The sequence below is a fragment of the Panthera onca genome, chromosome B1 (assembly GCF_046562875.1).
Source record: "Panthera onca isolate mPanOnc1 chromosome B1, mPanOnc1 haplotype 2, whole genome shotgun sequence".
Taxonomy (NCBI): domain Eukaryota; kingdom Metazoa; phylum Chordata; class Mammalia; order Carnivora; family Felidae; genus Panthera; species Panthera onca.
The window spans coordinates 123,459,213-123,487,068 of NC_138342.1; the positions used below are offsets into that span (position 1 = coordinate 123,459,213).

The window sequence follows — 27,856 nt, forward strand, 5'->3', positions numbered from 1 at the left end:
GGCTTTGTTTTCTCTTTCCTTTTCTGTTAAATGAAATTAATACCAACTTCAATAGAACTGGCAAATTTGGGTAAAACTCTTTACTTTGAAAAAGGAAATAACTGATTCTCTACAGCCCATTGAGTGATATTTTTATTTAGTAATATTTACTCATAGTTTATTGAGTAAAGTTGGAGTTCCACGCTTGGCCTTCTGATTTGTTCAGGGAGCTAAATTATTTATTAAACATTTATTGAGAATCTGCTGGGTGCCAGGTACAGTGCTGGCTCTGAGGATAGGAAGATAATAAGATTGAATTCCTCAGTCACTTTGCTGTAGTGAGGAACGCATGTAGACTACCACAAAGTAGCTCTAGATGTGCAGATTTGCTGTGACAGCAATTAGTAATCCGTATCCTTTTAACTTGCGAGGATCAGTAATGATTTCCCCTTTTATTCCTATTGTTACTAATTTGTGCCTTCACTTTTACTGACCAGTTTTGCTAGAGGTTTGTCCAATTTTATTAGTATTTCTGGGGAAGCAACTTTGATTTTGTAAGTTTTCTGTTAGGCTTTTTTTTTTTTTTCCAATTTCTTATCATTTCTACTTTCTTTGAGTTTAATTTACTGTTCCTTTCCTTTTTCTTGTGGTAGATACATAGACCATTAGTTTTCATCTTTTTTTTTCTAATATATGCATTTCAGACTATAAATTTTCCTTTAAGCATGGCTTGAGCCACATCCTGCAAGTTTTGATGTGTCATATTTTTATAATCATTAAGTTAAATATGTTTTTCAGTTTTCACTGTAGTTTCTTCTTTGACCCATGAGTTATTTAAGTGTAATTATTTTAGAGAACGATATTTTTGTTACTGATTTCTTATACTGTGCTCGAAGGCATATTGTTTGGTTTTGATATGTATAGAGATTTGCTTTATAGCTCTTTATATGGTCAATTTGGGTAAGTATTCTATGTATATTTGAAAGTATATTCTACAGTCATTGGGTACAGTGATCTATGTACATGAATTGGATCAAGTTTTTTTACAAATGTTGTTAATCTTCAATGTCTGTTGATTCTTGTTGACTTGTTATATCAGTTATCGTTTTAATCTTCCACTAAGATTATGGGTTTGTCTGTTTGTCATTTTAATTCTGTCAGCTTATGCTTAATGTATTTTGACACTTTTTACATGAAAATTTGAGGTTATGCTATATTCATGGTAGATCAACTCTTTTTTATTTCTTTTTTAATGTTTATTCATTTTTGGGAGACAGACAGTGGAGGTGGGGGTGGGACAGAGAGAAAGGGAGACACAGAATCAGAAGCAGGCTCCAGGCTCTGAGCTGTCAGCACGGAGCCTGACGTGGGGCTTGAACTCACAAACCGTGATATCATGACCTGAGCTGAAGTCGGAGGCTTAACCACCTGAGCCACCCAGGCACCCCTAGATCAACTCTTTTAATGTTATGAAATATCCCTTTTTTAAATATCTGGTGATACTTCTTATTTTTGAAGTCTGTTCTTTCTTATTGGATAGTTACAGCAGCTTTTTTGGTTAAAATATGCATAGTATATCTTTTTCCATCCTTTTTCTTTCAACCTTTCTCTGTCCTTTATATTTAATGTGTGCCTCTTGTAAGTACATAGTAGAGTTAGGTATGATCCCCATCCATCCCTACCCATCTTTTACTTGCATATTTAGTCTGTTGATATTTAAATAATTAATGATACTTTTGGAATTAGATCTAAACCTATTGTTTTCTGTTTGTCCCACGTATTTGCTCTGTTTTTTTCTCTTAAATTCTTTGCAGTAATATTTTTTTTAAAAATCCGTATTTTTTAACTTCTCTGGATGAATCATATTTTTAAAAAGAATTCTATATTGTATAAGTTCTCTATTACCTTTTTATAGTTTTTTAAATTATCCTATCATTAGTTTTTTAAATTATTATTATGACAAGACTTATCAATAATAATTCAGTACTTTATCACAACCTGGGTAATACAGGGACCATAGAACACTAATTTCATTTACTCCTTTCTGTTTCTTTTTGTTTTTTCCATGCATTTTAATTCTATTTTTTAAATACCACAAGAGATTCCTATTATTGTTTTTGTAAAGTTAGTACTCATTTAGACTTACCTTTATTTATCCTTCTGGAGCTCTTCATTCTTTCCTCCATTCCTTGCTTCTTTCTGGGATCTTTTTCCTTCTGTTTCACAAATTCCTGTCAGAAGTCAGTTCTCTCAGATTTTGTATGTTGTAAAACACATTTATTTTACAATCACTATTGCATGATTTTTCCACTAAGTATAGAATTCTAAGTTACTAGTTGTTTGTTTACATTTGCACGTTAATGATTGCCTTCTTGTTTCCATTGTTTCTGTTGGAATGTCAGCTGTCAGCCTTATTGTACTTATTGTAGAAAAATCAGGTGTCTTTTTAAAGTTTTTTGTTACAGGTTTTCAGCAATTTTACTGTGATATGATCCATCAAAACTTGTGGGTTTCTTTATATTTATCCTTGTTGGGATTTGTAGGGCTTCATGGATCTGTGTCTAGATGTCTGTTGTCAGTTTTGGAAAATCCTTGGCCAGTATCTACAAACATTGCCTCTGCAACAGTTTTCTCTCCTCTATTCCCACCAATTAAGATGATTTTAAAAAAAAAAAAAGATGAATTCAGGCCATGTTTCAGTATAAAAACTGGTCCATTTCATTTTTTGCCCTTACACTAGAGCATGCCCCTTTGGGGTCTCCCCCTATGAGGCCACTGAAATCTCTGCTTCATTCTTGAGCCCCCTTCAGCTCGGCTACCAGGCCTCTTGCTACTTACAGTGCAGGCATTGGTAAGGGCCCTGAGAAGAGGAGCAGAAAAGAATGTTCTGCTCACTTCATTGCTTTTCTGTTCTAAGCATCTTGGCCCTCTAGTCCTGAGGACCTTGGCTGCTCTTTGATGTATTTAAAATTAAAGTGGGGCGTTTTTGTTTGTTTATATTTTATTACCTTTTAGAGTGATTCTTGGGAGGAGGTTGGTGTGATACATGCTCTACTATATCTTAGCTGGAATTTGTGCAAAGTTTCCCTCTTTAAGCTTTCTCACCTTTTCTGTTTTTGTCTGGTGAGGAGTAACTGGAAGGCTTGATTGAGACAGCTGGACTAAAGAATTTGGTACAGTATGTGTTCATGTGCTCCATTCCTTTCCTATCAATAAAAACCAAATTTCCTACTTTACTTGTCCTATGGCCCATAGACACAGGCTTGTTTACTGAATAAATACCCTAAAATCTTATAATGTTTACATAGTAGAAATAGAACTAATTTCTCTTTCAGCATAAAGATACTTGAAGAATAAACCAAAAACAGATGTTAAGACCACTGTATGTTTTTCTGTCACTTTCAGTTTTTGTTGCTTGAGGTCTGTTTTGAAATACATTTTTAGAGCTTCTCAATGAATCTGAGTGTAAAGCATTACAATATTGTTGATAACTTGGACTTTTTTGCACGAAGGTGTCTACTGCTTCTATCTCAGAACAGTAACTTACTACTTTTTAAACTGTGTCTCTGTAAAATGGCAACGACCGTATTACCTCACTGTGAAGACTGTTTAAAAAAACTAAGTGTTAGTCTGCTTGGGCCGCCGCAACAGAATACCTCAGACTGGGTGGCTTAAACAGTAGAAATTTATTCTCACAGTTCTGGAGGCTGGGAATACCAAGATCAAGGGTCCGGTCAGTTTGATTTCTGGTGAGAGCTCTGCCACAGGCTTGTAGACTGCTGTCTTCTCTCTGAGTCTTCACATAGCCTCTCCTCAGTGTGTGTGCAAAGCGGGGGAGCCCTTCCTCTTGTAGAGCCACCAGTCTTACCAGATCATGGCCCATCTCTTATGACCTCATTTAACCTTAGTTACTTCCTTAGAGGCTCCATCTCCAAATACAGTTGCAGTGGGGGTTATGGCTTCAACATGAATTTTAGGGAGGACATGATTCAGTCCATAACATATTGTAATACATAAAAGTACTTAAAATAGTACCTGGCCCATAGTAATTGTGCAGTGAATTGTGGTTTTGTAGTAGCGAGTATTTTAAACATTTTTTCCCCCTTTTTTCTTTTCTAGGTGCTGACTTTGGAGTACTTTTTAAAGCACTAGGCATGGTAATTTCTACTTTTTGGGACCTCAAAACCAAGAAGCTACAGGGAATCCTATGTCAATAAAGTGAAATCTCTTCCATTGTGCTTTTGCATTTGGAGACTCCTGTATTTCCCCGTACACAAGGAGTGTAGAACTAGTGTGGTCATTATGAACGTGACAAGTTTATTTTCCTTCACAAGTCCAGCTGTGAAGAGACTTCTTGGGTGGAAACAGGGTGATGAAGAAGAAAAATGGGCAGAGAAAGCTGTTGATGCTTTGGTGAAAAAACTGAAGAAAAAGAAAGGTGCCATGGAGGAACTGGAAAAGGCCTTGAGCTGCCCAGGGCAGCCAAGTAACTGTGTCACCATCCCCCGCTCTCTGGACGGCAGGCTGCAAGTTTCCCACCGGAAGGGACTGCCTCATGTCATTTACTGCCGAGTGTGGCGTTGGCCCGATCTTCAGAGCCACCATGAACTAAAACCACTGGAATGCTGTGAGTTTCCTTTTGGTTCCAAGCAGAAGGAAGTGTGCATCAATCCCTACCACTATAAGCGAGTAGAAAGTCCTGGTAAGTGAGTCCTTTTATATTGACGTATTTAGCAGATTCGTGTTGTTTAAAATACGAAAATAATCCCTTTCCATGTTTTTAGTTGTGATTTTTATTACTTTTTTTACAAAAGTTTATGTATTTATTTTGAGAGGGAGAGAGCACATGTGGGAGGGGCAGAGAGAGAGAATCCCAAGCAGGCTCCGTGCTGCCAGCGCAGAGCCCGATACAGGGCTTGAATGAACCATGAGATCATGACCCGAGCTGAAACCAAGAGTGGGATGCTTAACTGACTGAGCCCCCCAGGTGCCCCTAGTTGTGATTTTTAAATATTAGGGGAAAATGTGCCAGCCCTTGAAGATTTTGTACTTTCTAACGACTTAGTCCTCTCTAGTTAATTTTGTGTCTTAGGAGCGAGGCAAAATTGTCATAGCAATACTGAAAACTCTAATTATGAATGAATGAATGGTTTTCTTTCTAAATTTATTTTTTATGTTTATCATTGGTCCTCTGAATTTCTCTAGATAAACTTAGCTGTGATTTTATTACAGAGGAATAAAATTCAGAAAGAGAAGAAACATGGGGTTGCCACCTGTGTACTTGAGGGAAATACATCTTTAGTGCAATTGCTAATGAATTGTACCACTTTATTTTTAAAGGTAGCATCTTTTGGGGGACCTGGGTGGCTCAGTTGGTTGGGTGTCCGACTTCAGCTCAGGTCATGATCTCGCAGTTCGTGGGTTTGAGCCCCGCATCGGGCTCTGTGCTGACGGCTCAGAGCCTGGAGCCTGCTTCGGATTCTGTGTCTCCCTCTCTCTCTGACCCTCCCCTGTTCATGCTCTGTCTCTCTCTGTCTCAAAAATAAATAAACGTTAAAAAAAAAATTTAAAAAAAGATAGCATCTTTTATCATCTCTGGTGGAATTTTGCTCCCTGTGGAGGATATGAGGGAATTCTATCTGCTGTGGAATCATTAGATGCTATTACTTTAGAGGATATTCCTAGTTTTTACGTGTATGACCTTTTTTGAGGGTATAATATGCGTTAAAATTTGTATGGTTTTGCCCTCAAATTAGAATCCCCATTCTAGACAGTTTGCATCAATTGGAAAGTAATTAGGCAGTCTTAAGCACTTAAATATCTCATTGTCAGATTGGAACCCATTTTGTTGATGGATTAGTTATTAATGATTTGTGGTTACCAAGGGTTCCTGAATGAAGCTGTGCATTAGAATCACATGGCTCCCCTCCCAGACATTCTGATTCTGGCACAGCCTTGTAATCCATGTTTTTAACAAATATTTCAGATGGTGTCGAGTAGCTATTGGACTGGTGTTGGAAACTACTATGCTAGATCATGTAGTAACATTCTCAAATAAAAGGCATTCTGTTTTTGTGGGTTTTTTAAAAAAAGTTTTTGGTTTTTCATGGAATATTTAAGACCTACAAAAAGAGTTTAAAGACTAGGGAATAGTATAATAATAAACACCTCTGTATCCACTTAGCCTAAGAAATAAAAGATTACAAATAAAACCCAAACTCTAGGTTTGGCCTCTCTGATTCAGTTTTTTTCCCTTCAGTAACTATTCTGAATTTTTTGCTTAAAATTTGATGTCATCATTCCCATGTGTATTTTTATACTGTTATTATGTATGTCTGAATCCATGACAACACATAATATTATTTTATATGTTTAGAAGAGTTACCGATATTGGAACATCCTTCCACAACTTGTTATGTTCATTCAACATTATATTTTTGTGGTTTCTGTATTATATTCTTTTGGATTACCTTGTCAAGTTCTGTGAAAAATCCTCTGGAAATTTTTTTGGAATTTCATTGGTTTCATTTGCAAAGGATTGACTTAATTTTGCATTTTCTACATTTATTTAGGTCTTTTTCTTTAAGTTTCCTCCATATAATTCTTGTAGATCTTTCTTTAGATTTATGTCTAGATAACTAGTTGGTTTTTATTGTATCCATTTAAAAGTGACATTTTGTTAGACTTGATCTTTGCTAAGACTGCATTTGCTTTTTTCCACCAACTTTGCTGAATTCTTATTCTAAATTTTTTTTTTTTTAACATTTATTTATTATTGAGAGACAGAGACAGATGGTTAGCATGGGAAGGGCAGAGAGAGAGGGAGACACAGAATCTGAAGCAGGCTCCAGGCTCTGAGCTGTCAGCACAGAGCCCAACGCGGGGCTCGAACCCACAAACCGAAAGATCGTGACCTGAGACGAAGTCAGATGTTTAACCAACTGAGCCACCCAGGCGCCCCTGCTGAATTCTTATTCTAATGCAGACATTCTTTACTAACTATTATATGTGCTGTGAGGTAAATTAAAAAGCAGAAAGTCAACACAGAGATACATGGGCTGTTAGCCAGAAATTGAGATGGAGTTAAGAGTTTTGGAGAAGAAATAAACAGTGTATACAAGTAATATGTACAAACAAGATTATTTAGGTGTGTGATTTTTTTTGATTCACCATAGTAACTTTAAGGAGGTATACAGGGAAGATTCTAATCCTACTTCATTAATGATGAAACTGAAGTCCCTATAAATTTAAGTAACCTGTGTGTCAGACAATTAAGTTTCACTATGTCTTCTCCATCCACACTCCTGCCACTCTTCTCCACCCTTTCAGCAATTCCTCTTGTGCCTCCTGACCCATCACTCACTTCAGGCCAATATCTGCACTACACAGAGAGTTCTTTAAGATGCATGTTATGATCCTGTTATCTTCCTGTTTCCCATTGCTAGTACACAGAGCTCTGCACGTTCTGGTCCTGCCTGCCTGCTGTTCCAGCTTTTTTGCCCGTTCTTCCATATTTTGTGTGTTTGAGTCATATGGGAACACTCTGTTCTTTTCCTCTGTCTGTAACTCCTTTCTCCTCCCTCTTTGTCTAGCTCACTCTTATTTATCCTTCAGTTCTAAGCTTAATGGGTTTCAGCTTTGCTGAGAAGTCTCTCTTGATTCCTCTTTTGCTACCCTCCTGATAGGGTAGTCTCTGTTTCCTGTAGCAATCTGAATTTCTTCATAATGTTCCTCATACTTACACTTGTCTTTTTGTTAGTCTTCCTGGCAAGATAGTAAATAAATAAAACTGTGAGGGTAGGGCCCATATGTATTATTAGCATTTCTACTTTAAGCAGCTAGCACAGTTCAATAAATTTTTTTGGTTGTAATATCTTTGTATGGTCATTTGTCCATTTTTTGGAAATGAGTTTTCAGCTTGCCTATGTCCTCTGAACATCATCTTCCCTTGTTCGTTTATTTCACTACTAACAATGAAATAACACTATTACTAACACCTCTGACATGACGAAAAGTTTTTCTTTAGGTTAAAAATTAATACTGAGATGATTTTGTTGCTCTTAGTAACTTACTTATAGAAGGTTTGTTGGGACAGGGGTGGGATGGGTGGAAAACCAGCTAAAATAAGACATTTGAGACTACAGGTGACATTTTGTCGTCCCCCTCCCCCCCCCCCAACTGTTAGCCAAAAATCTTGTGAGTCATGCATAGAATAGTTCCAGAAAACTTTGAGGCTGAGGCCAAGATCTGTTGAATTTGAACACATCAGGATTTAGCTTATATTTTTCATATTATAAAGTGACTAATGTGGGAATAAGAACAAATGGCCTTTTTCCAGAGACCACTATGAAGCAGCCCCTGCACCTTGTGGGGGGAGGAGCAGAGAGAGAGAGAGAGAGAGGGAGAGAGGGAGACAGAGGATCTGAAGCGGGCTTTGTGATGACAGCAGTGAGCCCAATGTGGGGCTTGAACTCAAGATAAGTAAGATCATGACCTGAGCTGAAGTAGAACGCTCAACTGAGCCACCCAGGCACCTCAAGGGGTCTGGAATTCTAAGCTACAGATACACAGCTCTACACGGAATTACTTTGAACTATGTAACAACTTAGCTCAGATAAATTATTTCAAAGAGCAATTTAGCAGTTTAAGCATTAGTTGGGTCTCCCAGACTTGGTATTTTCTGCAGAGATTCCTGTTGAGATCTCTGGAGAAAAATTCAACAAAAACTGGGTGTCTCTAGTTTAAAGGAGTGGTTTTCAAAGTATGTGTTCCCCAGACCAGCAGCATCAGCATCACTCGGGACCTTTTTTAGAAATGCAAAGTTTTTGGGGTGCCTGGGTGGCTCAGTCGGTTGAGCGTCCGACTTCAGCTCAGGTCACGATCTTGCGGTCCGTGAGTTCGAGCCCCGCGTCAGGCTCTGGGCTGATGGCCCAGAGCCTGGAGCCTGCTTCCGATTCTGTGTCTCCCTCTCTCTCTGCCCCTCCCCCGTTCATGCTCTGTCTCTCTCTGTCTCAAAAACAAATGTTAAAAAAAAAAAAAATTTAAAAAAAGAAATGCAAAGTTTTAGACCCTTGCACAGACCTACTGAACTGAACTCTGGGGATGGGGCCAAGAATCCGTGTTTTGACAAGCTCTGTGGGTGATTCTGATGCAGGCTACAGTTTGAGAACCACTGGTTTAAGGTACCTAGACAAGTCAAGTCCAGTTGACTAGATGAAGTTGTGTTTTATCGAAAAGAGATGCTAATGGGTTTGTCTTTGAAGTTGTTCGTTCATCATTTTGAACTTTGCATGTTTTGTTACAGATATAAAATTGACCCGATCTTCCAGGACTTCCCTTCTCTCTGATATTCATTAAGATCAGCACTCTGATAAAATGTCATAAGGTGTATTTAAGGAGGTGGAGGAGTCGAGGAGAAAGGAATGCTTTGTTTTTGGCCCAATGCAGGTTTTAGAATTGTGAATGCTTTGTTTTTGGCCCAGTGCAGGTTTTAGAATTGTCCTTTTAATGTTCCTTTGACCAAAAATACTTTCTTTAATTTTTTTGAATATTTATTTATTTTTGAAAGAGAGAGACACAGAGCAGGAGCAGGGGAGGGGCAGAGACAGAGGGAGACACAGCCTGACGCAGGGCTCGAACCCGCGAACCATGAGATCATGACCCAAGCCGAAGTTGGGCACTTAACTGACTGAGCCACCCAGGCGCCCCCAAAAATACTTTCATGGATTTAAGGAATTGTGTTTTTTCTTTAACCTATGTCATTTATTTTGTTATAAATAAAGAAGTCTAAAAATTACAGTGGGGGGAAACCAGAAGTTACACAAGCACTGTGCAGACTTGTCTTCATCATAGTTAACAATGGTAAAGAGTGTAAAATGGGAAAGAACCTTTCTGTTGGTGAAAGGTACTACCTTGACCATCACTGAAAAATTTATCTTTGGGAAAGTAAAAAAATATTAAGGATTTCTTTTTCTACAGTGTGTGAACAGTTACAGGAAAGAAAGTTCATGCAGTTTCTGACCGTGACCCTCTTGATGATGTAACAGGTGACTGTTTATTTGGACTTTTAGTAGCCTTTAGAATTAAGGCTAGTTATTAGTGGTTGGGTTAAATATAGGTTTTCCTTTTCTTTACCCAACTAAATGCTGACAGTCGTAAAGTAAGTCATCTAACTGTGGTATTAAGAAGACCATTCAATTGCTATCTGTGGATATTAACATGCCTTTATGGAGACTTCCTATCATTAGCCTTATTTGTTTTTTATGTTTTTCACATTGTTCTTGAAAACTGTTTTCTGTACTTTAAACTTAATCAACTTGAAAGGCCATATTAAACCTGAATTTGAAATTCTGAGATTTCTATTTCAGTCTTTAACACCCTGTAGTTAACCTTCTGGTGCTTCCATTTTTGGTAAAATGGCTCCCAGCTGTTAAAATATACCTAAAAGCCTCTTCACCTGTTGGCTGTATGAGAGTTTTGACTCTTTATCTGCCTCAGTCACCATGTAATTCGTGGCTTGGTAAATTTTATCTCAGAAAGTCTTAAAATTCTAGGAATGGAGAATGAATTTAGTGTTTGCCAGGGACTGAGAAGGGGGTGGGCAGGAGGGAAGTGGGTGTCACTGTAAAAGGGTGAAAACATGAGGGATCCTTGGGTTGATGGAAATTTTATGCATCTTAATGGTATTGATGTCTATATTGAAATTGTTTTATTATTCTATAGTTTTGCAAGATGTTACCATTGGATGAAACTGGATAAAGGTTAGGATTTCTCTGAATTATTTCTTACAACTGCATGTGAATGAGTCTACAGTTACTTCAATGTAACTGGGTTACAGTCGGTTAAGCTGAGTCGGTTAAGCGTCTGACTTCGGCTCAGGTCATTATCTCATGGTTCCTGAGTTTGAGCCCCGCTTCGGGCCCTGTGCTGACAGCGCAGAGCCTGGAGCTTGCCTCACATTTTGTGTCTCCCTCTCTGCCCATTCCCCGGTCGCTCGCTCTCTCTCTCTCTCTCTCTCTCTCTCTCAAAAATAAGTAAACATTTAAAAAAATTAAATAAAATAAAAAATAGTGAACCGTGAAAAAGCCCCTAATTCACCTCAGTACTCAATCACACTACTGGTTTTCCTCAAGAAAACCATTGTACTTTGGTAAATGCAGCAAAGATGTTTATGTGTACTTGTTATTTTACACACAGATTATTAAAAAGACATATACTTAAGGATTGAGATTTAATAAAATTAATATTTTAAAAAACCAAAATGAAAAAATTTTTTTAATTGTGTCTCTTCATACTGCAAATGTGGTTTTACTTGAGCCAATGATGACAAAAACTTACATACAAGTAAAAATTTTTCCTTTTTAGGGTTGTGTTAGTATATTCATTTGGAAGATTGGAGTGGAGGAGAAGTATTGACTTTTCCTTCAAGTTTATCTGAATGGTGATACATAGGAGTCTGATAACTGAAGTTGTAAGCCAGATATCAAGATATAATCATCGATCCTGAAGATTTTGGATTAATTAACAAAATTAAGTCTAAAAATTAAAATAAAGCATTATGATGTGTGTATTAAGGTTCTCCAGAGTAATGGAACCACTAGGATATATATAGATATATGCATATAAGAAGTGATTTATTATAGGAATTGATTTACACAAGTATAGAGGCCATAAAGTCCCGTGATCTGCTGTCTATAAGCTGAAGAGCCAGGAAGTGGGGGTAGAAGTCTCAATCCTAGTCCAAAGGTCTGAGAACCGGAAGCATTGATTGAGGGCAGAAGATGGGTGTCCCAGCTTACGCTAAAACACACACACACACACACACACACACACACACACACACTTGCCTTTCCCCTGCCTTTTTGTTCTATTCAGGCACTAAACAGATTGGAGGATGTCCCCCCTTGCATTAGTGAGAGCAACCATCTTTACCCAGTCTACTGATTGAAATGCTAATCTCCTCTGGGGACACACTCACATACACAGCCAGAAAAATGTTTTACAGCTATCTGGGCATCCTGTAGCCCAGGCACGCTGACACCTAAAATTAACCATCTTCCCCTATAATTATCTGCATCTAAATTCTTCATTTAAACATTTATGGCACATATACAACTCCTCACGAACCGTGTTTGCCCAAGAAAGGCTGGTATGTGATGATAGCACAGGTTGCTAAATCAAATAGTATAAGTCGGGCAGGGGGATGCAGTTAACTCTTAAAAGGCTGAGAGTGGTCATAAAAAAGCTCATTCATCTCTAACACATCTTGACATTGTGTTCCAGACTGTGTGGTAGTGCAGATATATATGCAGATATATATGTATATTTCATTGTACCCAGGATTTAAATCAGCTTATAAGAAGACATACACTAAAGTAGAAAGTATTAGACCAGTGAAAACAAAATAAAATGGAAGGTCAAGACTAAGAGGAAAATAAGCACATATGCATTCCATAAGAGTTGCTATGATTGATATACAGCTATATATAGCTTCTACATGTTTGTGTCTTAGTCTGGGTGGTTCTGTAATACTTTTGGTGTAGGAGAGAGATGTATATAATGCTTAGGTGAAAGAAGGATGCTTTGAAAGCTGTAAGAGGAACATATCAAAGCATTTGTACCTGTGAAGGGGGGTGGTGGGGAAGAGACTTTGAGGCCCTTAGCAGAGGCTGTGTGCAGGAAGGATACCTTGGGGCAAGGAGAATGTCCCTGGCCTTTGCAGTTGCTCTTTCAGAGTCTACTCAGGGTTCCATTCTTTTGTCCATGTGGAAGTTCTCTTTTGAAAATTCTGCTTCTGTACAAGCTCAGTACACAACCAAGGGGGCATGGAGTTTAGATGATGAATTTTTCTCCAAGATATTACCATTGGCCTTTGACTTGTGTTTGATAATTTTATCCTTGGCATCTACCATCTTACTAGAAACAGATGAAGTAGTATAATTATGCATAGGATTTTATACCCAAATCTTTTAGCAGATTCCATATTCTTAAAGGCAAAATGTGAAGTTTAATCTAATTCTTTTTTTTTCCTGAGCAACTGTTTTTAGTGCATTATTTGGGGGCATTGGTATTGTGCTATTTATTAATTGATGAACATAAGAAAGAGCAGTTACAATAGGTTACTTTTACAAAAATTGTAAAACTACATAAATTGAGGTAGATAACTGGACAATTATGTGATTTGTTTCTAGATGAGATTTTCTGTTGACAAATACACTTCAATTGGAAATAATTACGACTATACAGATTATACAAAGTATCTTCCTCATCCTTTTGCTTTCCTGACCATTATCTTCCACTTCATCCTTTTTCTGTCTCTGCAACATTAGGTGGGCAAGAGAAGGTATTTTCACATCTTTCTGATTCATTCAGATTCTGGCACTCTCCCATCCGCCATTGCTAGTTTATAGGGCCAAAGGAACACTCGCCCACTAGCAGTTGTTAAAAACAAAACACAGGGGCACCTGGGTGGCTCGGTCGGTTAAGCGTCCGACTTCAGCTCAGGTCATGATCTCACGGTCCGTGGGTTCAAGCCCCGCATCGGGCTCTGTGCTGACAGCTTAGAGCCTGGAGCCTGTTTCAGATTCTGTGTCTCCCTCTCTCTGTGACCCTCCCCCGTTCACGCTCTGTCTCTCTATGTCTCAAAAATAAATAAACGTTAAAAAAAAAAAATTAAAAAAAACACACAAAAAGCATGGAGAAAGATGAAGAAAAAACAGTTTTGAAAGCCATAAAAAGTTTGTCATAATAAGTGAAAGATGTAGTTATACAGTAATTGCAATTGTGTGAAAATAATATTTTAAATTAAAAGGAAAACCTTGGCTTCCAAGGAAGGCTAGCTAGCTTTGGGTGAAATAAAATGAGACCTGTGAGTTGTGCTTTTTGGCTTCTTATCCCCACATGTGGAACATCTTCAAAGGGTGATTTTTTTTTTTTTTTTTTTTTTGTAGGATTACGAATGTTTTATGTGGTTGGGTACAGGAGTGACAGGTGATTTGCCCCATGTTGGAGTGCCCTGTGCTCTTGCTCTTGATGGATACTTGCAAACATGAGAGAAACAGAAGGGAAGGTTGGCTTATTTAATGCCTAGGCTGATTATCTCAGTGTTAACTTCTAGCCTCCTTGGTATTAGATATCCAGAGGCTCAAAGAAGACTGGAGATTTCTTTCCCCAAAATGTATGTCTCATCACTTTGTCTTTTTCTACTTCAAAATGGAAATATTCTCCTGAAAAACTCAACATCATGCCTAATAATTAGCCAAATGATTAGACCTCTGTCCTAGTAGTTAGAAAAGTGAGTTTCTTTGGGGAAGAGATTGGGAAGGAAAGAGAAGATGTTTATTTTAAAGAGCAGAGCTGGGGTACTTTGGGCAACCATAGTCTCGAGCACAGTGTGAAAAATCTAAGAGGGTCTAGAGGCGCCTGGGTGGTTCAGTCAGTTAAGCGTCTGACTTTGGCTCAGGTCGTGATCTCGCTGTTTGTGGGTTAGAGCCCTGCATCAGGCTCTGTGCTGATGGCTCAGAGCCTGGAGCCTGCTTCAGATTCTGTGTCTCCCTCTCTCTCTGCCCCTCCCCTGCTCATGCTTTGTCTCTCTCTCACTCAAAAATAAATAAACGTTTTAAAAAAAAAAAATCTCAGAGGGTCTGAAGAATAGGAAAGCAAAAAAACACAAAAAATGAAAAACCAACACCCAATGTTGTTAATTTGCCAGTTTGGCAGGAGATTAGTGTAGTTCTTAGATACGGTGTTAGGACTGGTTTGAAAGGCTGCAGACTTCTGTTTCCCCTGAGTTTAGTCTGGTCTGGGCTTCCACTGTGTCAATAGTGATTCTTCCCCATGTGTGGGAGGTGGGCAGATAAACATTTCACTTGCTGCTCACCCTTTCCACATTCCTAATTATCAGTGCCCTCAACAGGATTTCTCCATTCCTGTGACCTTAGCACCGAAGCCTGCCTGTAATACTCTAATGTGAGTCTGCTCTTCATAAAACTGTTGTAAGTGACGTGGGTTGTATAACTAGAAGTAACTGTAACTTCCATGATAAAAGATCTAGAGTCTGGAAACACAGGCCATGTTTAACTAAAAAGATTTAGGGCAACAAAGGACTGTTTGTCAGATTTTCCTCCAAGTTCTTTGTATTGTTTTGGTTTTTAATTTTTACTTATTTATTATGAGAGAGAGAGAGAGGGGGAGAAAGAGACAGAGGGAGAGAGAGAATCCCAAGCAGGCTCTGTGCTCAGCATAGAGCCTGCCGTGGGGCTTGAACTCACTAGTCATGAGATCATGACCTGATCTGAAATCAAGAGTTGGAGCTTAACTGACTGAGCCACCCAGGTGTCCATTTCCCCCAGTTCTTTATATCATCAATTTTATGCCCTGGAATCTTAGGAGACCTTACAATGGAAGAAGGTCAGGTTTACGTTCTGCCTCACCACCTCAGTTCTAACATCCCTCTCAAAGAGATGTGTTCATAGTTCTTAACCCTTCCACACGAAGGAGGCATTTCTTATCCAAGTAGTGGTCTGGTTTATAGAGTCACACATCACTTTTCCCTGACCACCTCCTGCCTGCTTGTCTGTCTGGGATCTTCACTTACAGTAAGGCAAAAGGAGAGCCTGTGATTGTTGTAAATGGTTTGGGGGCAGCTTTTAGTAAAGTAAAAGTAAACCTGGGTAAGACAACAGAGTGGGGTTGCCTTGTATGTTTTTTCCGTTATGTTTCCCTGTCATTTCGCTGACAGTTATGTCTAGCTAGCCCTGTAACAGATTCAGCAGTATTTTTTTCTGTGACACTTTCTTGGAGTGTCTAAGAAATTTATCCAGGGTATGGTGGTGTGCCAGACAGATATTTAAGTATGATGGTCAAGTTAGGGAACAGTTTTGGGTAAATGCTTTTGAAACAGTATCACCTGCAACTTTTAAATTGGAAAAGGAAGTGCTAATTTTAAAATGAGCTATGTAAAGCAAAAAAAAACCAACAAACTGATGGGAGCATGTCATGACACAGGGGTCAGTCTGAAGGGGCTGCCCCCTAGCTCAATCAGAGATAAATTGATCAACAAAATAATTATGGACTGAAAATAATTATAAACCATTTAGGGATAAAAACAGGAATCCATGCTGATGATAAATAAATCGAGGGGAAAGGGAGGGGCTCTTATTCATGGTAGAATGCCAATTGCTGACTGGTAAATGTGGAGTGGAGTTCCTTAGGATATTCAGGACAGATAAGACCATTTAAAGCAGATATTTATTTCTCTTTAGTTATAAAGTTAAAATATGGTCAGGAGGAGTCTTGGGTCACAAGGCCTGGACTAGAATTTTGACACTTGATATCTTTGACCTTGGGCCAGTTAGTTGTCCTCTTTGAATTGGTGTTTGCTCACCTGTGAGATAGGGTGTGATTGTATCTACTTTCCAGGGTTGTGGCAAGGATTGAATTAAATAATGAATGTGAAAAGGCTGTATATGCATTCTTGAAACATAACATTGGCTGAAGTAAGGAACATAATTTCCGTGTACATTTTGAGAATAAAAATGAAATTTGTAATGTAAGTACATTTTCATTAAACACATCTTTGGAAAATTAATGCTTGTAGTTACACTAATAATAATAGTAACAGTGAAAATTAAATTAGTAACTTTTTATGTTTGCTCTGTGCCAGACTCCGTGCTGGCACATCACATGTATTCTCATTTAATACTGACCACAGCTGTAAGCTGTGGAGGTGCCAGCTGGGCTACCGAGATGCCTTTTAAGTAAGTTGTCACACAACTTGTAACAGGCCATCTGGGGATTCACACTGAAGTCTAACTCCAAGATCCATGGTCGAACCACTACACTACACTGCACTGCTTTCCAAAAGAAGTAGCTTTTTCCCCTTTAATCAATATAACGAAGGTGAGGGGTATCTAATGTTTTTAATAGTAGTCTATGTAATCTCAGCTGTTTACCAGCTGCATGAAGTTGGGGTCCATAATGGTAAAGTGAGAGTCTACCCCTGTGTTTCAGGTGTGTATAGAGACTTTATTTATGTTTATCTCCCATTGGTCAGTAATCATCATTAGATAACAAGTATCTGTTTCATGGAGTATATTTAATGGAATCAAATTTGAACTCATAATGAGAACTAATTACATTCAGCTGCAGTTACAAATTAAGCCACACAGCCTGGTGTGACCCCTAGGGATGGTCATTTACATGTCAATAGTGTCTAATCGATGACCCACCAGCTGCTTGTGTAATTGTAACTGCCCTTCACTGAATGCCTTCCATAGCCCAGGAACTTGCTTGTGCCACACAGAGAGACGCTATGGCACAGTGGTTAGGAGCCTAGGTTCTGGAGCCAGATGCCTAGGTCTGTATCCTGTCTCCACTGGTGGCTGGTTATATTCTTGTAGGCAAGTTAATCTCCATACCTGTGTATCCATCTGTATAAAGTGGAGGTAATGACTATGTAGGTCAGAGTTAGGAGGATCAAATGAGTTTTCTTACATCACTTGGCCTAGATAATAAGCACCATATAAATGTTAAATAAAGAGAAAATCTGTGAGAAGTACTACTATTCCCATTTTCTTGTAAGAAGTGAAGTTCTGATAATTGGATAGTAAATAGCTGAGCAGGGGTTCCAGTTTCAGAAGTCTAAAACTAAAACCCACCTCTAATTGTTGTTCTCCTCTGATTACACCTTATGAAGGATTTTTTTTTCTCCTGTTATTTTTAGTTTACATTCTGAAGTTTTTCTTCCTCTAACAAGCTCTGAAGCTCTAATAACATAGCGCCTTCCTTCTGTGGTAAACATTCAGAAGCGGAATGGTACCTGGGGTAAGGGTGGGAAGAGAGGAGACAGGGAGAGAGCCAGCGTTTGAGAGCCTGCCCTGTGCTGCAGCACCGGAGCCCCACAGAGCTGTTGGGGGGCTTGTTTCATTATCCCTACAGACACTGGTGAGAACTTACACTGTCTACTTCAACACCCAGCACTCTTGGCAGTCTTGATCCAAAGCCAACACTTGTTCTGTCATACCATGCCACCTGGCCAAAACTTTGGACACTTCATAAATTTTCCTGTCAGCTTAGTGTAATGCCCTGCTGGTCTCTTCTATATCATTGTCATTTTAAACTGTATAGCTGAGAATTAGAACTGATACTATATAGAGTTTTTAGGGGTAAGAGGAATAATCTCTAGAAATTTGATATAAAACGAGAAAACTGAAGTTCAAGTTTCACAGCTACTTAGAGACATAGGGAGTCTGCACCCAAGCTCCAGACTTTCTGACTTTATGTATGTGGGATGAGGCACAAGAATCTGCCTTTTTAAATAAGTGTCTTGCTAATTCAAGATGCAGGTAGTCTGAGGACTTGGAGAAAGGTCAGTCTGTATTAATCAACTCATAATAAACAGTCCAAGAATAGTAATTCATAAACACATTAATTATTAAGAATCTATTACATGCTGTGCACTGAATAATACAGAAGGAAAAGAAAACTTAGTTCTATCCTCTAGGGTTTTAGGGTCTGAGTGAGGTGAAGTCAAATTAGCAATACAGTGTTACAGATGCTTATGATGGAAGTCTGTGTAGGCAGCAGTGGGGCACAAAGAAAAGAGGAATTCATTTTTATTGGGGGTGAGTAGAAAAACCAAGAAGGGCCCCATAAAGGAGAGGACACTGAGAACTGAAACTTGGAAATATGGTCAAGTGAGCCAAGGTGCAGAGGTATGGGGGTGCCTGGGTGGCTCAGTCGGTTAAGCATCCACTCTTGTTTTTGGCTCAGGTCATCTCACAGCTCCATGATCTCATGCCTCCACTCTGGCAGCACCTGTTTGGGACTCTCTCTTCCTCTCTCTGCCCCTCCTCTACTTGTGCACACGCACGCCCTCTCAAAATAAATAAACTTAAAAAAACAAAAGGTACAGAAGTATGCAACTAGCAGATGGAAACGGCAAGAAGCATGAGGCAGCTAGGCGAAGAGAGTGTGGGAGGACACCTACCCCCAAAGACAGGTTGGAACGGGAATCTGGACTAGGTCATGGGGTTACTGGAGATATATTCTGGGTGCATAATCTCACAGATAAGATGTCTTTCAAGGAAAGCAGCTGTAGTGTACAAAAGGAATCACTGGCCTGGAATTATCTGGGAAATTTCATTCTCAGAAGTTGAGTTAGATTTAGGCTACTTTTAAGTAAATTTAATCTTACGCAGGTTCTCCACGCTCACTGTGGCCCTGACACAGGGCTCCATCTCACAATCCCTGGATCATGACCTGAGCTGAAATCAAGAGTCAGATGCTCAACCACCTGAGCCTGTTTTTTTGTTTTGTTTTGTTTTAAGCTTCAGGATACTGTTATTGAATGCAATTCATTTCTCTGCTTATATTCAAATTGTGTTCACCTACTTGTTTTCTGTTAATGTATTGGTACTTTAGGGTAATTGATATATTCCTGGAAAATAAATACTGTCAAGTTACTACTTTTAGGTAAAAGTATAGTAACTTTAGAAAAAAATGTTCTCCCAAAAAACTAAACAGAAGAACGGAAACAACTTCCAAGATCTCTTTCCAGTTTTATGGGACTGAGCAATGCAGTCTGGTAGTGATGAGTAGGCCTTGATTCAAAGCCTGGCCCTCCATTTAGCAGCTGGTGTGACCTTGTATGTATTACTGAACTAGGCTGAGCCTGCTCCCTCATCAGTTGTGAAGACTCGGTGAGCTCTCATGAAGTCCACATGCGCAGGGACAGTGGCTGTCCTGTTGACTTCTGCACCCACAGTACCGTGTGCAGGGCCTTGCTTGTATGCTTGCTTGCATTGGGTATATATGTAGTGCTAGGTGAACATTAATATTATTTCAGACCCTCCTTCCTGTTGCCTGTCTACCACTGAGCAAAGATAAAATGTCAGTACTCAGGGATTTGGGGCTATATTTTTATTAAAGTTCAACCTCGATTAAAGATTCTCAGAATCTTTTCTTCAGTGTAGAGTTTCCCTGACGCATCCTGAAGTAAGGAATTCTATTTCATAAATGCATACACTATTAACTTTTAAGTGGTCTTACCCTCTCTGCCACTGTCTACTTTTGAAATGTTTCTGTTTAGAAGGTCACTGAACACACACTGTATCTAGGGACATCTGTCTAGTATAGATATTATAGCGGGCACAGCTGCTTCAACAGCCTGGCTGTCCCTCGTTTTCACAGGAGAGCCGCAGCCACTGAACTTGCTCTTGGGCCATTCTTCCATTAGCTCTGGGCCACCTTCCTGCCCTTAGGTGACCTCACTGAGGCGTCCTGAGACCCAACTGAGATGGGGTCTGGCACTGAATTTTATACATGTGAAGCTCCAGATATATAAAAAGCAGCATTATCTTCAGTCAGAAGACTTGCAGAATTTAGGGCCAGAAGATCCCTTGGAATTCAAATCCCTTGCGCTTTTGAATGAGGAAATTGAGACTCTGAAAAGTTTAAGTGATTTGCTCAAAGTCACAAAAGTAGTTATTATCATAGCCAGGGCTGAACTCGGATGTCTTGACTGTTACCTGAATGCCTTTTCCAAGTCCTCAGAACTAAAAAAACATTTATATACCACTGGGTAGCATCTAGCTTATTAGCCGTTATGTGTATGTGAACAGATGTAGGCAAGGGCCTGGCAGCTTTGTTATCAGAACTTGTGTGTTTTTAAAAAAAACTCACCACCAGCATTTAGTGGGTCACAACTTTGGTAGTGATTTGTCAGCCTTAGTCTCATTACTAGGCTACCACTGATTTGATGATAGAATTTCAAACAGTACTTCAAAATCTTGAAAAAGCTTACAAATCTAGAGGGTGTGCATGAATGCTTAGCAGAGCTCAGCTCCTCTTTTCCAATTTTAGTGTTTCTTTCTCATTCCTTTTCCTTGTGTCTTGGCAACGCAGAAAAGCTGAGTCCAGTAGCAGAATCACAATTGTCTCCCGAAACGAAAATATCTCCTGAAACTTTCTTAGTTTGGTTTCCCTGTTGACTGAGAAAGGGATTTTATGGTTTTAACTGAAGGAGAGATCTAAAAATTTGAAGAGTGGAGGTACATCTCCAAGAAAAGGCAGCAATTTGACTTTTCTCCGCCTTGATTAGTCAGGAAAAGAAGGGAAGAGAGCTTCCTTCTTTTAAAGATCTACAGCAATTAGAGATTTTCAAGTGGGTGGAAGGAGGCATTGTGAAATTGCCTAGGCATCTCCCCCCACCCCTACTCCCCACCCCGAATGCACCTGAGGAGGTGGTGTGGAGCCAGGCAGGGTTTTTACAAGGGTTATAGGAATGACACAACACAGTCTGATTTTTAAATTATTCAAATCAAAAATTAGTGTGTGTAAGGAAGGGTGTTTTACCATTGGGCTCCTCTTTCCAAGGAGATTCTTGAAATTCAAATTAGCCAAAGGAGCAGCTCTTGAAGGGAAGCCGCAAACGTGAGTCATTGTTTGAAGATGCCAAGTAGGAGTAACCTTTTTGGTACACCGAAGAGAACTTTGGTTCCCCAGAAGAGTCAGAGCTCGCATATTTGTTTCCCATAAAATAGAAGTAGTCTGAAACATGGAAAGAAATATTAAAAGGAAGACCCTCCTCATTGTCTCCCTTCCTGTTCCTGACCGGAGTCAGGCCTAGAGTTTGCAAATCCTAGTTCTTTCAGCTAGTTGATCAACCTTCACCTAAGAAATAGATATTGTATATAGAAGGGGCCTTTACACATGGATAATTCACCTGCATGTTCATTCTTTCCTTTTTCTCCCAATAGAAAACAGAGATCACGTAGCACCTGGGCGGCTCAGTCGGTTGAGCGTTGGACTTCAGCTCAGGTCATGATCTCATAGTTCGTGGGTTCCAGCCCTACACTGGGCTCCCTTCTGTCAGCGAGGAGTCTGCTTAGCATTCTCTGTCCCCCTCTCTCTCTGCCCCTCCCTGCTCATTCCCTCTTTCTCTCTCTCTCCCTCCCCCCTCACAAAAATAAACACTAAAAAAAAAGAAGAAGAAAACTGATATCTTAATCATTCCTTACCTGAAATATTACTGACTGAAGGCAACAAGGACTGGGGGTGGCAGAGTGAAGAGACATCAGAGAGAAGAGCAGCAGCATTATCCTTTTAGGGCCCACCCAGGCCACAGAGGCTTGGGCCTGGTTATCCTAGAGGAGCTTGTGCGTGTAGACGTGACCCTGCCTCACTAGCCTCCACGTGTCTCTTCCCCATTAACACTTCTTCCTAGGGGTAGCACCTGTTCAGATCCCAGACCCAGCTCTTTCTCCTCCTGCATTTCAGTAGTTACTGTTTATACTTTGGATGCCCAAAGAATTTGTTGTCCAAAGCAGGACACTTTTGAGAGTGACATGGGTCACCTATTATAACTCCACTGGACAGCCCATACAAATCAGGACTTGTCCCAGGCAAGCCAGGACATATAGACATCCTACTTCTAAGTCTTCAAACTCTACAAATCAGGTTTGATAATCATCTATTATGCACCATCAGGGAGTTAGAAGTCTCCCATAACTGAACTTGTTAAATTAGACTAGAGTTTTCCCCTTTAAATTGACCTTAATTTGTCCAGAAACACTTCTGGAATTTATTCTACTTATCCATCTCTTAAACTATATAGAACATAATTTAACATTCTTGGAGACTTAGGGTCACTGAAGCAGTAGAATATCATAGTTGAGGGTGCTCTGTGCCTTCCTAATTCTTGATACTTCTTGTGTGACCTTAGGTAAGTTACCCCTCTAAGCACTCTTATTTCCAAAGTGGATAGAACATGCTCAGCATTGGTCCAGGCTTAGAACAAATATTTGTGGTGATAGTGGTGTGTTAATGTAAATTCTGTGATATATGGTGATCACCTAAAATTGATTTGAGGAGCGTCTCTTTGTTTCTACATAAATGCTCTTAGTTCTGGAATCTATTTTGTACATTATTTGTCTCCCTTCTTGCTGTTACCAGTCACTTTTTGGCTGAAGTTTTCTGAGAAGTTAATAACTTGTTAGAATTGTCACACCGAGTAAAGAGGAAATCTATACGTTCAAAGTAAGGTACTACAACCCACCCCAGCACAGTGTGCCATTCCAGGTACTCTGAGCCAGAGGTTAAACTGCACGTCTTCATGGAGTATCAGTTTCACTTGATTCCAAATTACTTAAAATATCACCTTTATGTTTGGTAAGTATTAAGGAGTAGAGCATAAAATATGTTTGAATTTGGTAAGACAAAATTTTCAGTGAAATTTCACAATTCCAGTGAAGCTGCCGGGACCCCTGATGAATTCACTGTCTGTCACTGCTGTTTACTTTGGTGAAAAGTGGTAAGAAACACTGGGAAAATGTCTCTCAGAGATTCTGAGGGTAATGTGAGAGAGTCTGAAACACTGGTGGCAGCCATTAGTTAGAGAGTTAAATGGAACTTTAGATAAATTTGATAGAAAAGTTATCTTTCAAGAGTACATAGGATATCCATTTACTTTTTACCTTGCAGTTCTTACTAACTTCTAACAGACCATACAAGACATTGAATGTCTTAAATGTTATCACCGCTTTAACATGGAACTTCCTTGCAGCTCCTTACTTTTGATATCTTCAGTTGGTTTTCACTGTTAGAACTGGTATGTCTGTGATAACCAACTGGAATCCCTTTCCTGGATGAGGATTCTGCATTGGGAGATACACATTATATAGTCTCAAGAAATAAAGATATTAGGGTAAAGCCATTTTAGTTGGGTATTAATATACTATTGAGAGCTCAGATTAATAGTTCCCAAACTTTGAAGATGGGATTGGAAAAGGAATAGATAATGGAACATTTTAGCCATGTTTAAAAATTGGTAAAAGACAATTTAAAATTGCCTCTTCACATTTACTTTTTGAACAGTTTTATTGAGGAATAATTCATATAGAATAAACTGTACATGTTTAAAAAGTATGATATAATTAGTTTTGACATATACCTATGAGAGTATCATGACAGTCAAGGAACATACACATCACCTCCAAAAATTTACTCCTGCACCTTTGCAATCTCTCCCATCAGCCATTACTGTGATCCCATTCTGTCACCATACATTGGCTTGCGTATTCTAGATTTTATATGCATGGAATTATATGGTATGCACTTTTTCTGTCTGCTTTCTTTAAGCATATTTGGAGATTCATCCATGTTGTATGAATCAGTATTTCATACCTTATTAATGCCGAGTAGTATTCTGTGTTGATATACCATAATTTGTTTTTTCATTTGTTTGTCAGTGGACATTTGTTGCCAGTTTTTGGCTATCACAAATAAAACACACATCTGTATTTCATTTTTCTTGGGTAAAAACCTAGAAGGAAAATGGCTGGATCATAATGGTAGGTGTGTTTCACTTTATAAGAAACTGCCAAAATATTAACGAAAGTGGTTATACCACTTTACATTCCAGCTAGCAATGTGTGAGAATCCCTATTGCCAACGCTTGGTATGTCGATCCTATTTAAAAAAACTGTATTGTGGTAGGTCGTGTATAACACAGTACTTACTACTTTAACCATTCGTAAATGTACAATTCCATGGCATTAAATAAAGTCACAGTGTTGTATAACTGTTACCACTATCCATACCCAAAACTTTCTCATCCTAACAAAAACTCTATACTCATTAAGCAATAACTCCTTTTTCCTTCTTTCTCCATGCCCCTGGTAATCCTCTGTTCTACTTTTTGTATCTATGAATTTGCCTATTCTAAGTCCCTCATATAAATAGAATCAAAATATTTGCCCTTTTGTGTCTGGCCTGTTTCACTAAACTTGATGATTTTAAGGTCATCTTCTTTGGTGTAGAGTCTTTTCACATCTTTTGCCTAATTTTTAATTGGATTATTTGGTTTTTTATTAATGAGTTTTGAGGTTCTTTATATATTCAGGACAAAATCTTTTATCACCTATGTGACTTGCAGATATTTTCTTTCAGTCTGTGGCTTGAATGTGTAAGACAACACTTCAAAATAAATATCCTCCAACAAGCATTTGGGGGAAAAATCAGAAATTTGGGAACTACATAAATGGACAAAAATTGGAAGAAAGTCAATGACAGTTGCTAGAACTCAGAAAATAAATTTTAAAACAAAAACATTTCATAAGTAAAGAATAAATTACAGTGTGCCAAAGGGAGAATAGATTCTTTTCTTTTTTTAATTTTTTTTTTAATGTTTATTTATTTTTGAGACAGAGAGAGACAGAGCATGAACGGGGAAGGGTCAGAGACAGGGAGACACAGAATCTGAAACAGGCTCCAGGCTCCGAGCTGTCAGCACAGAGCCCAACGCGGGGCTCGAACTCACGGACTGCAAGATCATGATCTGAGCCGAAATCGGCCGCTCAACCGACTGAGCCACCCAGGTGCCCCAAGATTCTTATTAAAATGTAATAAGGGGCGCCTGGGTGGCGCAGTTAATCAGTTTGGGCTCAGGTCGTGATCTCATGGTTCTTGAGATCGAGCCCTATGTTAGACTCTGCCCCGACGTCACAGAACCTGCTTGGGATTTTCTCTCTTTCCTTCTCTGTCTCTACCTCTCCCCCACTCATACTTGCTCTCTCAAAAAAATAAACAAAAATTTTAAAAATGTAATAAGACTCACTGAATAAAGCAGGAAAATAAAGAATGAATGGGAGATTTGAAAAGAGGTAAAAAAGGTCTGAGAGAAAGCGATTGGAATGGAAACAAAGAAGATCCAATATATGTATAAATGGAGCTCCTAAGTTCCCAGAGACCATGGAACAGAAATTAGAGAAAACCTAAATTTATATATAGAAAGGACCCACCAACTACTTGGGAAAATTCACCTAGAATGATGAACTTTTGAGACATACCTTAGTAAAACTATATTAGACTTTCAAAACAAAAGTCCCCTGGGCCTCTAGATAAGAAGAGCACATAGCTTGTAAAGGCAAGAATGTCCTGAACTCAGACTTCTCAAAAACATCATACAGAAATTGGCAACAGTGGAAAAAGTTCAGAAAACTTAAGGAATTCCAGGGCAAGCCAAGCTTTCCTTCAGGTATCAAGACTACAGAAAGTTTTGGGGTGCCTAGGTGGCTCAGTAGGTTAAGCGTCTGACCAGCTCAGGTCATAGATCTTGCAGTTTGTGAGTTCAGGCCTCACATTGAGCTCTGTGGTGACAACTCAGAGCCTAGAGCCTGCTTCAGATTCTGTGTCTCCTTCTCTTTCAGCTTCTCCCCTGCTCACATTCTTTCTCTCTCTCAAAAATAAATAAACATTAAAAAAAAAAAACTACAGAAAGTTTTAAATATGCAAGAGTGAATACTGTTACAGTGAGCTTTTCCTGAGAAATCTAATGGAGTAACCTTATTCAGCTAAGAGATGACTGGGAAAAAAATTGTCAATGAAATTGTAGAGATAAGGCAAAAGTAAGAATGGTGATAGTATGTAAACCTAAGATGTTCTGATGAAGTAGAAAGTGCAAATTTAAAAACGGAATAGAAGATGGGGCACCTGGGTGGCTCAGTCAGTTAAGCATGTGACTCTTGGTTTTGACTCTGGTCATGATCTCACGGTTTGTGGGTTCGAGCCAACATGGGGCTCTGTGCTGACAGCATGGAGACTACTTGGGATTCTCTCTCTCTGCCCCTTCCCTGCGTCCTCACTTGCTCTCAAAATACATAAATAAGCATTTTTTAAAAATGGAATAGAAGAATAGAAAAAGGGGAAAGTAGAATAAGCTCATTGATTGTATAGATAATAGATGAGAACCAAAAGATAACCATTTAAAACTGACCAACTAGAAAATACATGGTTAAGTAAGGAAAGAACAAAGGTTGAAGACACCAGAAATACAAATACAAAAATAATCCTACGACAGAAATACAAGGCCATCTTTAGAACTTTCTTTAAAAATATAGAAGACCAGGAGTACCTGGGTAGCTCAGGTTCAGGCACTGCATCAGGCTCTGCCAGCAGCTCAGAGCCTGGAACCTGCTTCAGATTCTGTGTCTCCCTCTATCTCTCTCAAAAATAAACAAACATTTAAAAAATAAAAATCTAGAAGAAAAGGATTAGATCACATAGAGAAATATGGTAAATATATGACGATAACTATTGTATACAATAACATGACAAGAGTTGAGACCAAGCATATCAGTCATATCAATAAATGGGCTTAACAAGTAAAGAGATTTTCAAGTTGGTTCATAAAGCAGAAGTCAGTGCTGTATTCAAGAGACCCATCTCTTCAAAAGATAAGAAAAGTGATTAAAAAGTCTAAAAATAAAGGATTGGCAAGGGTATATCAGGCAGATTGAAACAAGAAGTAGGAGTTGTGAGTCTGATATCAGAAAAAGTAGAATTCAGACCAGAAAGTATTGACACAAAGAACACTTCATAATGAACATATATGTACCAAACAACATAGCAACCTCCTGTATAAAGCAGAAACTATAGGATATGGCAGCAAAAACAAATAGAAGCACACTAATAATAGGAAGTTTAACATACCAGTCTAAATATAAGACTGGTCATGAAGAAAAAACATAAGTAATGATATCAGAAGAGGTATGCAGACTCTGCCCACAGGCCAAATCCCTTCTTCTCCCTGTTTCTGTGAAGAAACCAAAAATGTGAAGCTTTCTAACTCAGCTACAACCAGTTTTGGTTTTGTTTTGTTTTGTTTTTACATATTATCTATGGCTTTCTTATTGCAACAGTGGAGTCGAATAGCTGTGACAAAGGCCATATAGCCCACAAAACCTAAAATATTTACTTTCTAATCCTTTGTAGAGGAAGGTTGCTGACCTTTTACAGGAGACCTAAACAGCATTATTAATAACCTAGCTCTTAAAGATACTTTTTAACAGTGTACCTTGATAGAAAATATATCTTCTTT

General features: G+C 38.8%; 1 protein-coding gene across 4 annotated transcripts in view; it reads left to right on the plus strand.

Annotated features, from left to right (window-relative positions):
• Window positions 1-27,856, plus strand: part of SMAD1 (SMAD family member 1) — a 79,386-nt gene that overhangs the window by 27,922 nt on the left and 23,608 nt on the right. For all 4 annotated transcript variants that reach the window (XM_060654058.3, XM_060654053.3, XM_060654057.3 and 1 more), the window contains exon 2: window positions 4,099-4,681. In XM_060654058.3, coding sequence (XP_060510041.1) covers window positions 4,282-4,681 — 400 coding nt within the window. In that variant the 5' untranslated portion in view covers window positions 4,099-4,281. The remainder of the gene's footprint in view (window positions 1-4,098; window positions 4,682-27,856) is intronic.